General features: G+C 42.5%; 1 protein-coding gene across 13 annotated transcripts in view; it reads right to left on the bottom strand.

The window, feature by feature from the left end:
* ABI1 (abl interactor 1) overlaps positions 1–17,006 on the bottom strand; it is a 76,700-nt gene that overhangs the window by 10,517 nt on the left and 49,177 nt on the right. For 4 of the 13 annotated variants that reach the window (XM_068673668.1, XM_068673672.1, XM_068673674.1 and 1 more), the window contains exons 4-8: positions 9,381–9,395; positions 8,527–8,627; positions 5,019–5,159; positions 2,686–2,786; positions 1,442–1,522 (exon numbers count right to left, since the gene is read on the bottom strand). In XM_068673668.1, coding sequence (XP_068529769.1) covers positions 1,442–1,522; positions 2,686–2,786; positions 5,019–5,159; positions 8,527–8,627; positions 9,381–9,395 — 439 coding nt within the window. The remainder of the gene's footprint in view (positions 1–1,441; positions 1,523–2,685; positions 2,787–5,018; positions 5,160–8,526; positions 8,628–9,380; positions 9,396–17,006) is intronic. The other 9 variants (XM_068673673.1, XM_068673675.1, XM_068673680.1 and 6 more) reach the window with 3 other exon arrangements.

The following is a 17,006-nucleotide window of genomic DNA, read 5'->3' as shown; positions in this document are numbered from 1 at the left end:
ATAAAGGGCATTTGAGAAATGCTGGGAAAACTACTTTGACAGACTGGGTGGGACTGGGAAGTTGAGCCAGCTTCCAGCTGGTAAGCATATCTCAATAATTCTACATGCAATACCCTTTATTAAAAAGCACACACAAAAAAATCCACATTCTGCTCAAAGCAAACGTTTTCCATTGTGAACCAGAACTTGTCTCCAATCTAATATCAAAAATTGCTCTAACTAAACAGTAAATTAAATGACATGAGCTTCAGACACTTGGCATGTTTGCCAATCATGTTTGCTACTTGTGGTTTTGTATTCACGGAATTTATACTTCTACCAGATCAGTCACCAGTGCAGGCTGTCAGAAAGACATGTCACTCACTCGTCAAGATGAACACCCATTTTTACCTTCCACATGCTCGCTGCACAAAATTCAACGTTAATAAAAAACAATTTAAGCGCTCTTTTTGCATTAACCTCTGACAAAGGAAAGAATCAAACCTTGCAAACTAACCAATCTCACACGTTGAGGTCACATGGATTCAATGCACAACTTTGCAATGTTTCAGTGCAAGAATTGTTTTGCAGTAGAATGTTCTGTGCTTTTAAATGCATACGTATATATCTTATATAACCATATAAAAATATATACAGGAATGCATACACACACACGTACACACACAAACTGTGTGTGACCAGAAGTTTGCAGTCCTGTAGTGCCATCCACAGTCACTTTCACTTAAACACTCCGGTAAGAGAAAGTGTAACAGGTTATGTGGGTCAAAGCCTCCAAAGCTCGTCTCTTAACAAGATCAATGAATTTTGCCATCAGCCTGTGATAGGAAAGGGGTGGTGGCGTCTGTCTTTTTATACTTACTACTTTTAAATCCATTCCTAACAGCTGTATGTAATGTTTGAGGTAATTTTTGAAGAACTGTCAGCTTGTATCCACAAGTCTTCCGGTTTGGCATCTGCCTGCTGCAGCACAGCATCAAACCCAAGCCACTGTGACAGACACTACTGCCTTTCAATCACCTTATCCCCACAGGATAGATCACATACATCGCACGTCAGCTTCCATTTTTTAAGTGAGAGTGCAACCATAGTGGCTTATTTTCAACTGCAAGAGTGATACAGCAGAATACCAACATTCAAGCTGATTTGGAATTATTATAGATCAGACTAATTAGATCTCAGCTTTATTGGGAACAGAGATTACAAGCAACTAGCAACCTCCCCCATACCTTGTGCGTTTACCTTCAGAGGCTTTAACCACGGAAAATTAGTGAAGATTAGATTGTTTAAAGAAAACAAAAATCACCCCAGAATTGATTTGTGTACTAAAATCATACAGCGCCCACTACAAACGAAAAAACAGCTTCGCTAAGTCCATTAGGAAGAGATGATTATTGATTATGCAGCACGACTGCAATCACTTCAGCATTGACACAAGTCTCACCTATCAGACTGCCCATCGGGAGAGGTGGTGGCAGTGGTGGTGCTGGCGGGGCTCCAGGAGGAGGAGGAACAGAAATGTGTGCTAATAAAATAGTTTATATTCCCAATTAGGCCATATATTAAAAAAGCAAATAAGAAAGCATGGGCACATGATAGGCTTCCCAAACAAATACAAAAATTCAACTTGAGTCAACTGATAATAGGTCAGGCCCTGATCCTACACAGGGTTCTGTATCTGCAGATCTTTATTCCCATTGATTTCAATGGGATGACAGATGATAGTAAGATTCATGCCTATTTGTACCACTGCAGGGCCAGAAACACCTGGGAAAAAGAAAGGAAAGCCTACATGTGCATAAAAAACTGAAGACTTGCAACCAAGGAACAATGATTTAAGAGGTGTAATAGCATAAATACATTGCACCAAAATTCCACTATTTTCCTGTACAAATTAATTTTATGTGCTTACAAAGACACAAATGTAAGCAAGTGTCAGAGTTGGTTTATTATCAAGATAATCCTGCAGTCTACTAATAAAGAAGGATTCTACTCAATCACATAATTCATCATTATTAAAAACAGGAGGACATGTTTCTGGTGATGAGAGATCCTTCATGGTTCTCTTTTATTGCTGTCCTCAAGTATAACACTTGTTCTCCTGCCTCTCATAGTGATCCCCCTCATAGCTTAGCAACTTCAGACTGCAACAGAATAAATGACACTGGTGGATGAGTCTGAATTCTACCACTGGCAATTTTTTGTAGGTCATCTTCTGTTTTTTATTTGAGGTAAAGACTTTTATTTAATTAAGAACACACACAGAAAATCATTGGCAGATGGTAAATTAGTAGACTATTTTGGAAAAAAAGATTTCCCATCAAATATGTACTGACAGTTGCTGCTGTTTCTCAGGACACTCAGAAATGCCTACTTGTAGGCATGGCCCTTGAAAATGTACTGAAGCTTTAAAACGTCATGCTCTTCCCCTGTCCCACGATTGTCTTGTCAAAACATGGACAGACAAAGGTGTTTTAAGCATCTGTTATTCCACGGGTGATTGTTCTATAAGTACTTCTGGTAAAGAATTAAAACTTTAGATGTCCCTCAGCACTGATAAGTGATTTTCTGACTATGACTGTGCTTCGGGACAGTTTCTCCTCCATTGTGTTCAGTAAAACTTCCCTCTGCAAACACATGACTGTCATTACAGCCTAAAGCTAACATGAGAAGAAGAGCCCCTCATACCTGGTCCAATGGTTGGCGGTGAAGGTGTAGGCACGGCAATGGGAATGCCAATACTGCTGCTTCCACTGTTCTCTCGACTGCCACTTCCTCCACTACTACCACTGTAAAACAGAGGAACATTGAGTATTAGCACAGCATTCCTACAATTATCAACAGTCACGTTCCTTGTGTGAACTACGCTGGCCTAACTCAATTAGAGACTTGAAAAATCCACTTTAAAAAAAAAAAATCTGTCTCCACCTACAATCTCATACAGCTAATCAAGTCAGGATGCATTGCACTCCTAATAAATGGAATTAGCTAAGCTGATAAACATCACTACGCATAAAATGTCTAATTAAATGATTTCAGAAATAAAAAGGTAAGCAACCATACTAGTTCTAGGCAATGGAGTAACAACTGCAGGAATAGTTCAAGGGCCTTGTATTAATTAGAAGTATTAAGCTGGGGCTGGAAGAGTTCATGCCTAAACTGTAAATAATTTTTTAAAATTAGTTACACTATCAGCTGAAGGAATCTTCCCTCTACTCAGAATAGCGCTTGAGAATAAGAACTTTTTAACTGAAATCAGCCACAATAAACCAAGCTGAGCAGACAGGAAATAATTTTCTGTGTAGCCAATATACCTGTTCACATACACGTGCACATACTTTTTATGTACAAAACGTTTGTTTCTGAGATAGTCTGTAAGGTAACAGTACAGCCAGGTGGTAATTTGTCTTAGTACTGCATATATGATATTCAAATTCAAGGCCAGCAATAGAGATTTGTACAGAACATATTTCTAGTGAACAACTGAATAATGTTTTTGCACATCTTTCAGAGGCCACATCATCTCTTTTCATTGAGGGAGCCGAAAAGGAATCAATCGAGGCTCAGATGGAATCTCTCCTTATTCTTATCCATGAACATTCCTTAGGCCAAGACTTGAATCTACACGGATTAAATGGATAATACAAAGAAAACTAAGTAGTCAATATGCCTTTAAGCCAAAACACCACTTTAACCCATTCATGCTAATTAAGGAGTACTCAGTGATTCTATAGTTTATTTAAAACTCCTGAGTAGCTACAAATCAATGCTGTCAAGCGCCAAGAACAAATCATTCAAATATATCTGAAGAAAATAACACCGTTACAAAAAGAAAAGCAGTGATCTGAAATGGAAGCCAAGATAATTCCTTCAAAATCAGTGTTCTGTCTGCTGAGGACCTTGATCTTGTCACCATGGTTGCGGCTGAATTTCTAACTGCAGTCTACATAAAAAAAGATCTTGTGAGACAAGAGTAGGGAGCATTCACAGTAGCCAGCTAAACAGATTAACAAGATCTTACTGCAACCTGATTTAGTTGTCACTTAATTCTGATAGTATTTCATCCACAACTGTGTCCAAAATTCTCTCTCAACCCCTCAATTAGAGACCTCCTGTGTTTAATTGCCTACTGGGAGTTAAAAAATAAATAAATAGGGAAGAAGCTGTCTGAAAAAAAACTACTGTCTTATTTTTAACTACACTGAACTCTTTTATCTGCTTTTTCCCTGCAGTTTGAAGCCTCTGATACAATCAAATTGAAGAAACCAAACTTGCTCCAGAGGCTTGGAGAAAAATCTAGCCTTGCAATTTGAGAAGAAATTTACATATTAAAAAAGAAAAGAACAAGGTACACATAAACACCTTTCGCATCCCGAAACACACTGCTCTTTCAAAGCCCTTAAGTATGTGGAAACAACTGGCTAATGCCAATACCTGCTAGTAAGGTTAATTTTCTACTTCTGTCATGCTAGCACTGATTACAAGCATTTAAGTTTTAGCCAAAAGAAAGCAATCAGCTCTTTCTGACTATCTTCATCACAGCATTTCTAATCAAGAGAAACTTCTCTTTGCAATTAGTGGTCTTGAAAACAACAATAAAAAAAGATATTCTATAAAGCTTAACTATATTTAGGATAAGACTAACAATGTCCCTTTTAATTTAACCCAGTAGGAACCATCATCACCCCACTTCTCAACTGCATAAATTTTGAAGTTTTGCTTATTTGGGGGAAAAAATAACACCGAACAAAACAAATCAGGTCTGTGCTTACGGAATTATGTTGTTAGATATAATGAGGCTTCAATAGAGTGCAAAAATGTTTCTGTGTGTTAGAGAAGTCAAACAATAACTATGGCGAAGTTCTGTGCATTAACAGAGTGGTAGAATAACTCACCTTTTGCCTTTTAACAAAAAAAAAAACAAAAAACAAGAGCACAAAAGTTCAAAGCTTTTCTGTGACTTCAGTAAGCAGCAGCATGCCAGGCAGGAAAGAGTTTGAGTGAGGAAAAAAGTGCTCTACCTGTGTGTTCTTGGTCTCTGGTTCAAGGAAGCTGTCCTTCCCGGGCTGTGCTGGCTGCCCAGTCTGGCAGGACTGGTCATGTAATCATTAGGAACTGTTGGCGGTTTGACCGGCTCCAGGGTTTTGTAAGGAGTATTTCGTCTGGTCATGGAAAAAGATTTGAAGACAAAGATAAATGATCAGAAGAGCAAAAGGATAAATGCATGAAGTACCGATGCCATTTGTTTCCTTCAGTTTCCATGTGAGACCACTGCACAGTGACCTGCATTACAGCATATTAAACAAATCCCACCAGGGAGAGGTGGTGTGAAATCACCTTTTACTCTTTATAGTGCTCTTGGGTAGAAAGATCCACACAAGTTGGCCTAGAGCACAGAAACTGATTTAAGAAGCCTAAGCTAAATTTAACACCAAAAATCTCTTTGTTATCTACATACCACACAATAGTTACACCTGCATACTATTCCAGGGTTATCTTTTAATCCACTGCATGTGACCACTTCTTCCACGGTAACAACGTCCTCTTTCTCTTCCTCCCCTCTGAACGCTTAACTGTCCTAAAAGCATTCTTGGCTAAAAGGTATTCCACTCATTAAGACAGGAGCAAGTCTGAAAGATTCGCAGACCAAGTTACATTTGCAATCACCAGGGCTTTTCCTAGCAGCATTGTTTCATGCTCTAATCAAGCATATCACTTCAGCAGATCTTTAAGTGCTTCGCAGATCAGCTTCATTGTCTCCATCTTACAGACAAAGCAAGTGAAGCTCGGAGACTTCCAAGGTCACGTAACAGGCTGCATCAAGTCAGGAATATAACACAGATCTTTCCAGATCTGTTTACCCGACCCGTCGCTGCCTCAGGAGCAGCCTGCGTATTGTGCTCAACTGCACAGCTCCTCGGTTCGCGCTAGCAACTGAGAGATCCCTTGCAAGACACAGGATTTGGCAAAGCACCAGCTAAGCAAAAACAAAAATAGTAAACTACTGGCATTTAATCGTTTCTTCGCTTACTGGTTATGACCGAGCTGGTGAGTGCCATGGCTTCACAGTGTTTTAAGGAATGTATCCACTTCCTTTTCACAATACGGAACAAAACAGCGCTAAATTTTAACTACGAAGTTTTATTATTAAAACCTCTCTAAATAGAAAAACGGAAGCATCATCACTGTTTGTACGAGCTATGGTGTTTGTAAATTAGTTTGCCTATACAAAGAACTGCAGATGAGTTTGATGCGCAGACTGCTACCACCTACGGAGCTGCCAAAAGAGATCAGCCATGGGAAAAATAAATTTCGTAATCCAGCTGTAAGAGATAGAGCTCTAAATGCCACCAAATCAAATGGTAAGCACGGAAGATTTTCAATGTGCTTCCAACAAAAACAGCTTTGAAAACTAATGTTTTAAAGTGTTGTCAGTGGAAATGCACTGGCAATAGGAAATGCAGCCCCTCGGCACTATTTATTTTGCCAATCGGATTTAAATATCCTATCAAAAGCAACCCCCTGCTACGTCCTCCAGTTCAGCCAAGCTTCAGTTCCTCCTTGCTCTTCTCAACTTCACTGAAGGACTCAAACTCCCAAGCACCAGAGAAGCAAAAAATGATTTATTTCTGCCTCCTGAGTCCAACCCTTGCCTTTGTTTCTCTGTCTGCCTTACACGGGGGAGGACAACAGCCCTGTCCCGGCACAGCCCACAGCTGCCCACCTCATCGTCCCGCAATTCTTGCCACCAGGGAGCTGAAGGCAGCCCAGGGCCATGCTTTGCTCCAGGTCCCTCATGGTGCAACTCCTTCCATCCAGCTCCACTCATTTTGTTCCCCGGTGGATTTCCAGCCTGAGCAGCTCCGATGAAGACCCCCCTGCTGCCATTCCTTTCATTTTGCAGCTCGGACCTGCGAGCAGGGCTTCTTCCCTCCCCACAGCCCTCCTTTGGACAGCCCTGCTTGGAGGGACGAGCTGTACAATAGGCAGCACGTACTTAAAGGCCCGTGTTAGACACCAAGCTTGTTCTGATTTTACACGCTTATCTCTGGTTTTGTGGATCAAAGGGAGAGGAGTAGCATCCTTGCGGTTTCTAGCAATTTTTCCTGCATATGTTAGGGGAACCAGTCATGCTGATGATATTTCGTGCCTTGGCAGAGCGCGGCTGCTCAAGACAAGAGCTTCCTGAACAAGAAGGGCAGATAGGAATCGCTGTACGAGCCCACATTATTCCTCCCCCTCAGCCAACTGCTGCCTCTCGTCAAGCTCATCTGGAAATGACGTTCAGCTGATTAATCCTTATCAGGCAGCAGCGGAGGCAACCAAACAGCTCCGGCTCGTTCGGGGGAGCAGGAACGAGGCAGCTCACCAGTGCATCAGCGCCGCTGCTTCACTCCCAGCGTCCAAGAGGACATGAAAGCCTTCCCCAGCTTCCCGGGGCTGATAAACAACTCTCTCAGCCGGGATAAGAGAGACAATTGGAATACTGATTGCGTGCCCTCGAGCAATGGGAATTTTCACAAAACATGCCGAGGAAACCCCTAGGGTAATTTCTGTGTAGAATACACAATAAACACAGCCATCTTGAAGCAGCAAAGCAGCAAATCAGGATTAAAAATCACTAAGTCTTTGACAAAAGCAGTTGCTGCTCCTGATTTTCCTCGACCGCTGCTCCTGTTCTGTCTCATTATTCCTCATTTTTCCAGCTCCCCACTTCTTCCAGACAACGTACCTGAAGCCAATACAACCACACCAGCCAGCTTTGCAGCGCCTCAGTCTCCCACAGCATCAGGGAAATGCTGAGAGGGACAAATAGGTAGATCTTGCTTCGGATGGCTTCTGGAAGATGGGCATACAGAACGGCATGGCACATGCTCTGAGCTTTTCAGGTATTAATGCTTCGGTCCCTAGCAACAACTACTTGCTGGCACACGATGATAAGCAGATTTCCCTCCCCACAGGTCCACAGCAGTGAAATTGATGCTACAGTAGGGAACTGAAGTCACAGGGGGACTTGGGGAAAGCAGCATCTTTCCTCATTTAAGCATGCAAATAAAAATTCACCAGCCAGTGAGAATCAGTGTTGTCCGTGTGTTAACAATGCCATGAATTTTGCTGAGATAATTTAACAAATAGGGCATCAACAGCTACTTCTTATCTCTGTAATATTGAGAAACAAGCAGACAAAGAACTTCAACAATGAAGTCCTTCCCCCACTGAAGTTAAAACCTTATTGATATTCTCTCATGTCACCAGAGATTTCTGTCCAAAATTCAGGAATAACAACAGTCTTCTCATTCACCCATATCTGTAATAAATCCTCTCCCTCATGAAAAGTGGCTCTTTCGAAAGGTCACCACAAAAATAAGAGGCAGTGCAGCTGAAAGGGTTTATACAAAAAAAAGCAATTGCGTTATTTGCTGAAGGCAATCAGAACCACCATCCATTCCACCTATTTAACAAACCCCACCACGGGCACAATTAAAACTATCTATTACGCAGGAGGCACCAAGCAGCTTTCATTCTTACCCCAGAGTTCCCCGGCCTGACATGGGAGGACTTGGTGGTTTTTGTGTAGGCGGATTTGTTCTTGACAAGGTGCCAGTTCTTGCAGGCTGGTTATTTCCATGCTGAAATAAGGGAAAACATGATTTTATTTTTATAACGGAGCAGCTCTATTATTGACAGTTTTTTGTGTTTTTTTTTTTTTTTTTAAGTGTAAGAATATGAAGTGAGAATTCCCAGACAGCTGTCAAACAGCAAGTTTTTAGCTACACACAAGACAGATACCAGTATATACAACGAGTCTAAATACAAGCTTAATGTTATTTTTGCTATTAATTTACAACAGACATCAGAAAGCTAGGCAGTTGACAGGTTCATGCACAAATCTCTTATATCGCTTTTCTTTAGGGAGAAGCCACATTTGTGTTCATCCCAGTTCGAGTGTTAATAATTTAACCCAAACTTTAACGCTGACGGTACAACACTGTCAGCATGGGCCCAGAATTTCTCAGTTTGCCCCTGCTATTTGACTAGCAGAGTCATTCAGGTTGTCTGGGAAGTCTCCTGCAAAAAAAAATAATAAAAATGTAAGTGGAGGGAATCAAGGCAGCTACTGAATTCAGAGCAAAGCACTACACGTGTTAGAGAAATTAATGTATCTATGTGTGAATGCAGATGTCAATGTATCACAGATAGATTGACACACGCTAATCGCTGTAAATAAAACAAAAATCAAGTACAGCACGTTTAATCTAAATATCCTATGGAAAGCAGAGGAGAGCGTAAGAGCGCGCTAGTTTTTGGTTTTAATGGCTCTGCAGCCTCTACTATCAGTCACATGAGGCACTGTGGGTCAAAGGAGAAATAACACTTCTTACCTTGGCTTTTAGCCACTTAACGTTGGCAAAAAAGGGGGGGAAAAAGGCAGAAATTAATGGCAGGTCCATCACAACTGGCAGGACAGGTTAAACTACAGATAATCACATTCAAAATATCATTCGTGCCTACTGATAATTAGCTCCATCCCAGTACACTAACAAAGATGTTACTGGCTCACATAGTCCCAAGGCAGAAATTGCAAAGATGAAACGACCCAAAGGAAAAAAAAAAAACAAAAACAACAACAGAACAGTGGCATCAAAATCAACTTAGCTCAGCTTTGATGGATTTGTTTGTCGGATTCCTCATGGCCAGGAAAGGGTTGAAGGGCCCTCTGCTGACTAGTCAAGTCCAAAAGCAGATCAATGCCATTGCAATGGCAACGTGCACTTAAGGATTTGCTCACAAAACCACAGCTGCAGCTATAGGGTGCAGAATGGGCTGGCCTGTTGTTTTGACACTTAACCTTCACGTGTTTTGAAGAAATCCTAGCTGCTGCGCGGAATGGTAAATAAAGGAAAGGGAGTCCTCGGATGGGATGAGCAGCAGAGCCTTTCACCTCTGCTTTATTGATGGAAACCTGCTTCAAGCCAGCACAGCGCTGGCTGCTCAAATCCGTGCTGGCAGTGCTCTGATGATTGTTATTCTGAAATTTTAGCTTAGCATCGAGTCATTATGTGACTCCGCTCTATCATTTTTACAGCCTTCGTGACTGCAGAGGAGAAAAAATTTGAACACTTGGCATCCATTCTCTAAGCAAAACTCGCGTAATTTTTTTAATTCCAAGTTGAGTTTTAATTCCATATTGAGTTACTTAAATTTATTGAGGGGGCAGGGGTGAGGATTCTTCCTTTTTGAATGGGAAAAAGGGGTAATTTCACTGATTAAATAAATACATACATACATACATAAATGCATAAATAAATAAATCCTAGTGCTGTTTTGGAGAGTGTTTAGAAATAAACTCTCCATTCCAGGACAGTCCTCCTAAGGCACAGCTTTACAAACTGCAGTTTGCAGACCTTCTTCTCCTCCAAGATGCACAGACTAGTCCAAAGCAGTTCATGCACTCAGAAAAAAAAATAATTACGCTTTCTAACGATGTACATATGTGAGATGGATTTCTGACGGGGCCCGCACAACCAGAGAGGAACAGTTGGGATTTTACATATCAAGAGGTGGGAAGCCACTGCCCTGAAGTTATTCATATCACAGGAGCAGAAGCCCAAAGCCCAGTCCAAAACCCAAATGAAAAAGCTTAGCTGTGGTATGTAAACGTGGAGGGCATCCCATTCGCTCCCAGTCTGGGCAGAGGTTCATCAGCAGAGTGGCAGAATTAAAGCATTTCAACCACTTCTGTCCCCACTTGCTTATTTTGCGGATAAACACGAAGCTCAGTTTCCAGGATGCCTGGGTACTCTCTCAAGTATTATATTTTTAACTCAGGCTCGCAGCGATTACATTTGCTTTCCCTTCTTCCAGGACTATGTGACCCTTCCCCTTGCTTCACCAGTTGCCAAGGGCAATAGCATAATACCAGGAATTTGTTAAAAGAAACCAAATAGTGAAACTGTCACCCTGTTCCCCTGTCCTCCCTCCCCCAGCAGCCAGACAAAACCCTCACGAGGCTTACAAGGAAGAGTGGCATGGTTCCTTACCCAGCCTCTGCTATTACAAATAGCAGAGAAAAATTTAAAACTCCAAAGCTTCCTCGCTTTCCTTCCCTCATGCAGTGCCGCTCAGCGCTCACGGTGAGTCTTTCCACCCCCTCCTTAATCACTGCTACACTCTGCCTCCGCTGCCGCAGCACCGTGGCTGCATCCAGCACTGAACCTGGCATCCTCATCTTGTCTCCTACCTTCCTCATGCTAAGCACTGCTCAATTCACTAAATGTGCATCTCGAGTCCACCTCCTGGCCTTTGTTCCTGTCCGTACGGCTCCGTCAGGTGAGCTCTGTCGCCTTTGCTACCAATTAAATAATACCCAGATACACAAACACACAGACTTTTATTTCTTTATTGTGCAGAAGAGTTGGTAACCGCTGTCCCCCTGCTTTGAGTAAGAAGCTCTGCAGAGCCCTCTGTGCTGCTGTTGGTATAAACAGGAGTCACAGGGGCAGGAAAACACAGAGGGAAGGAACACAAAGGGAATGGGGACTCTGAGGGGAGAGGAACTCCTGATCCAGAAGAGAGAAGTATGGGAGGAACGCAAATGAATCAAAGCGAGATGAGCCATATGGCTATTTAATCACGGTTACTAAGCTAATTAATTAGGAGGAGCCATTTTCTTGTATTTATTGGCTGAGCTCATGAGGTCAGCCTTGCTGCCTTCCTTGGTCTGAAACCCAAACTCTGTGCTCTCTAAACAATCCAAAAAATTGCTTAGATCTGGGAATGGTTTAGGCAGCAGGGTCTAGACTTGCTATAATCTCAAGAAAAATGGGGAAAAAAAGCAGAAAAACGAAAGGAAAAGCAGGCATATGTTCTGTGTGGGTTCAGGCATCTCTCTCCAGCTGCCTCCAGGCCAGCCAGCTGGCGGAGCACGACCAGCACCCAAAAAGCGCCGCATCAGCACCACGAAGGTCAGAGGCTGGAAGGAAGGAAATGGAGGCAGGGCACGAGGAAGGTTCACAGCTTGAAAAAAGGAGAGGCTGTACCAAGAGGGAGCTGTAAAATTAGAGACAGGAGGTGCAAAAGGTTTCAAAAAAGCTTAGTGGGGCAAAGAGCAGCACTGAGGACTCCTGCAGAAGCCGTAAGAAGCTCGGCTCCCTTCTCTTGCTGGCTGTATTACCAGAGAAGGTCTTGAGGCAGACACCAGCATCCTGGACAACGCACACATCAAGACAAGAAGAGTACACAGGTTTACTGGGGGCGTTTGTGATGCTGAGGCAGAGAACAAGACGGAGTAGGATGCTCCCAGAAACAAGCTAAGTGGTAGGAAGCAGCAGTACTGGCTGGGGTTTCTTGCGAGCATCCTGGCAGAGAGGCGTTTTCAAGACAAGAACAGGGCCATTTTGCTGTTCCTGGGAAAACCTGCCAAGCGTGTGGATGAAATTTTAAGGTCTGACACAAATTTAAGAGACAGAAAACACAGGTTTAGGTTCAAGAAAGAGGAGCCAGCCCCCTGCATTTCCATATGAAGCAGCGGCACACCTGCAGGGTTTTAACTACTAAGGAGAGCAGGGTGGGCGAGGACGGAGAGCCAGCAGTGGGCTGTGAAAAAATGATGTACAGTGGGCAAAACCAGGTGTTTGTAACAGCCATGGAAGGCATTTAACAAAGGCAAAAGCACAGCTGCTTTTGTAACTGATGCAGGGACTTCAGAGAACCTGGACTGGGAGTTTTAAATGTGTTTGGACAGGGCAAACAATGCCCTGGGACAGCCAAGTGATGACTCTAAGTAAGAGGCTGACTTGCTTAAGGCAACTGTTCGAGCCTGCTCCGTTCCGACAGGCCTAACAGGCCAAAAATGAACTGCAGAGAGGCAGGACTGCAGGGCTCTGCTGTACACAGCCAAAGGGACAAGGCCACGAATGGCCCGAGATTCATGACCAGCATAAAAGGGCAGGGGTCTGAGGCCATCAGAAGTATTTGGTAGCCAAAGGATGTCCAGACATCTGAAGGGCTCTGCCGGCTGGCCTCAGGAGGCAGCCATCTACAGAACTGTTTTTAATAGTTTCCATGCCAAGCAACAAGTCATGGGGGAACATTAGTCATGATTCAGGGAATCAGAAAGCTATTATTTGAGTTGCAAATTGTGTTTGGAAAACTCCAGTTATGAACACTGCACATAACTCACTTATGTGAGCAAACCTATCTGCAAGCACAGAAATACAAAGGGCCAGTTGCAACAGGAGCAAAACCCTCACCACACTGAAGCCCAGGACCTTCTTCCATACACTTCAGGTATGAACTCTCCAGCCCAAGACTGCAGCGGCTTTAAATTTCTGGGCAGGTCAGCTGTACCTCCCCTGCTGTATGCTGCTGCTGTTTTTCCAGCTCCTGAATTTCAAGAGCCAATTTCGCTCTGTACTCCGCCATACCTAGCCTCTCTGGAAGCAGTCATTAAAGGCTATCCAGGATAAATGCTGACAATAGGGAAACAAAGGTTTAGAAACTGCTGTCGCTCTAATCTGCATTAATAGAGGGTGTATGGCTAACTCGGAGCTTTAATATGTATACTCTGTAAAGGCAATAACCAGCCTTAGATCTGTTGTTACCTTTGGCCAGTAATCAGTCACCAGCTGCAACAGAAAAGCAGGACTGCTCTTGATGACTCTTTAGCCAACCTCCCCTTTTCCTTAAAAAGTTATATCCTTTATTAGCCAAGGAGGAATCATCTGGGACATCCCTGCAACAACGGCAGCAGCAGTACCACCTTTGAAGTGCTGTTATGTCGCTGCAGCTAGGCAATCCAATTGCCCCCCAAGGCATCCTCGCAGGTTTTTGCACAAGGATTGCCTCCTGCCTTAGCAGTGGAGCAGTTTGGGATTTGGAGTAACACAAGATAACACAACTGGAGCAGGAAAAGCAGCAGGAAGGGTAATTGTACAGGAAGGTTTGGGATGCTTCAGGAACGGAGACAGTAAGACACTAGTCTAGAAGTTTCCCCACAGAAATCAAGATACGGACTTAAGAAGAAGGGCATTTGTGATCAAAGATGTTTCTCAGAAGGCAGCCTGTACGTGGGCATCAGACACTCAGGGTAACACAATTCTGCCGCTAGTTCTGGGCAGTTTTTTGAAGAAACCATTGTGTCTGTTTCCTTACTGGAATTGTTCAGAAGTTTGTGTTTGTTTTTAATATATATATGTATTTTTTTGTTATAGTCTATTGTACGGCAGCTATTTTGAGAAAAACTTCAGCTCCAAATCAATATTTCTTTCAAAAACGAATGTGAGCAAGTAAAGCTTCTGCAATTAAATCTTATTTTCTATCTGTAGCATCCCCTAGTATTATTTGCAAGTTAGTAATTACATAGCTTTCTGTTAACAGTAACCAGACGTAGCTTGTCACTATTCCTTCTCACCTTTATTTCCTCCTTTTTTAATGTCTTTTAGTTTCCAAACTAAGCAGGCAAAATTTTTCAAATCATTTTATTTTAAAACGTTTTAATATATTAAATGGCTGTTAACAGAAAGAAACTACTCATAGACAATGGACAAATTTAATATTGTTCCCTCAGCAGTTATCAGTAGTCTTGTTCTGAGAAAGATACATCACATTCCTGCTTTGAAATACCTCAAGCTCTTTGAATTCTTTTAGTTGGTAATGTTGAGTAGCTACAATGAATAAGGCTAATAAAAAAATATTTTCAAAATTAGAAAAGAGAGACCTCATAGTGTTAAGTTTTCTTTGGAACTAGAAAGGCTTGAAACCTACATCATATCAGATTGCATGCTTCTGAACTTGAACTCTGCACGCTTCTGCACTTCCAGTAGCAAGTGCCCGATGAAAAGCGCTCACTGTCAGCACTCACCCCAGTCACCAGAGCTGGCAGCAGGAAGGGTTACTTGTTCCCCCAGAGAAGCTTCTTTACCCTACAGCAATATTTACTGTTTGGCCACAACCCGCTGAGGGATGATGTGACAATAATGAAATTACAGCCTTTGAAGCACGAGTGTCCGACAGCGGCTAACACAGGAACAAAGGCAGCAGAGGCTCAGGTTCAGGATCCCTGCCTCACTTTATTTTTATTGCAATGAATTATTCAAAAGTTAATACTCACGTGGCCAACACAAAGTCTTATCCTAAAGGCAGGCGTGATAAGGTGGCCTTCCACCCTCACACCAGCACCTCATCTGCATTTTTGCCTTGCACAGAGGTAAGCACGAGGACTGCAGGTGCCTGGAGCAGGCTGCGAAGCACGACATGGGTGGGAGCAAGACTCCCTGCTGGAAGCTCAGTATTGTTTTGGCGAGCTTGGGCCCCATCTCTACTTTAAGGGAGTCCTTCCAACTTCCATACGTGCATTTTATGGTGAGGAAGTTCCAAATTTTTTCTTCAAACAGCTGAATACAGCTCAAGGGAGTTGTAGAAATGTTTGTTGCGTACAGCAAACTCCATCCAACTACAACTATTTGATGTTTTAATTTAACGTGTATTCCACATTTTTATCGCCTTTACCATAAGTTATCGTTTCAACTTCCTACTTTGCTGCCATTTTACAGATTGCTACAATTCCACCTGCCTCCTATCAAAAAAAGGCATTGGAACAAAATCTAAGACCATCACCAGGGCTTTCAAGGCAGCTTCCAAGCTTCCTCCTCCTTCTCCCCCCTCTTAAACTGAGGATTTTCTGTATGAGTAATTGTATTTGACCTATTTATTTGCTGGCACATTGCTTTTTTTTTTTTTTTTTCCTCCTTTCACAAAAGAAGGGGAAAAGAAGGAAGGAAACGTTAAAGCAACCTCTGCCTAAATTTCCAACCAAGCTGTCTGCACAGGAAGGTGGACTCTCACATCACAGCGGTTACTCTGATTTACCAAGAATGACTTCAGTTACATTCCCCTATCCCCAGAGGGTGACAGCTGAGCCACTGCTTTGCAGACTGGCACAAACACTTGCCTCTGTGTTTCTTGGAGCTATCTACACACAATATTTGTGTAGTAAAGCCTTGTCTCTAGAAAACAAATTATAAAATTGTTTTGTCCTGACTGTGCCTGATGCTAGGCTTGACTTCATAGGCACACATATTAAAAAAAAACAGCTTTACTCCCTATGGAAATTTCATCCATATCAGGCCTTCCAAAAGGAAGGGTAGGGAGTGAGGAGTCAGCACAGCTTGGGGCTGCCGAGGAGTTTCGGACTGAAGGAGAAAGCACCTTAGCAATCCTAGGATAGTCTCTAAAAGCTTTTTTGTCAAGATGCTACTGGAGAGGGTGCTAGGAAACTGTACTGCCTTCCAAGGTTTCCCACAGCAGGGCAGAAATCTGCTACACAGAGCAGCTGCCTACCACCACCCGCCCCTCTCCCCATCAGCTGCCTCACAAAAATTGCTGCCTGCATGCAAGAGGCGGGCACACAGAGCCCTCCTCCATGCCCCAAGCACAAGTTTCTGCTTTTGTGTACCCTCTATATAGCCAGAAGCATTTCATAGAGACAAGGAAAACAGAGTGTTTCTACAGAAAATGTACAGGGGAAGGAGGTATTTACTCTGAAGATTACATTTTTTTAAAGTCTGAGAGTTTTTGTTTATATTTCATTTATTATTTTTACATAAAACAGTTCCAGATCACTCCTTAAAACATACTGCATATTCTAAAGACATTTTCACCATCCAGGATCAGTATTTCTCGAAATAAATAAAAGCAGGAACAGGATACAATCCAGCCTGTATCTTTGATCCCTCTTCCTTGTATTTCCTCCTTTCAGTTTCTTTATCAAATCCCATACCAAACCACCAAAAATAGAGTCCTATTAACGGCAATAAATCATCATCTATGGATTTCAAAGTGCTGCATAATTTCTAGTTAATACTAAATGTCAATGTATGTGTTGTACTTTATTGACTGTTGCACAGCAGAGCTATAATCAAGGACGTGCAATTAGTACAGCTGAAAACTCAAACATTTCTTTCCCACCTAGAAAAAAAAACAACAACATGATTTCTAAGGCCTTACTG

The sequence above is a fragment of the Anas acuta genome, chromosome 2, assembly GCF_963932015.1.
Source record: "Anas acuta chromosome 2, bAnaAcu1.1, whole genome shotgun sequence".
Lineage (NCBI taxonomy): Eukaryota > Metazoa > Chordata > Aves > Anseriformes > Anatidae > Anas > Anas acuta.
This window is presented reverse-complemented; position numbering and strand designations above follow the sequence as displayed.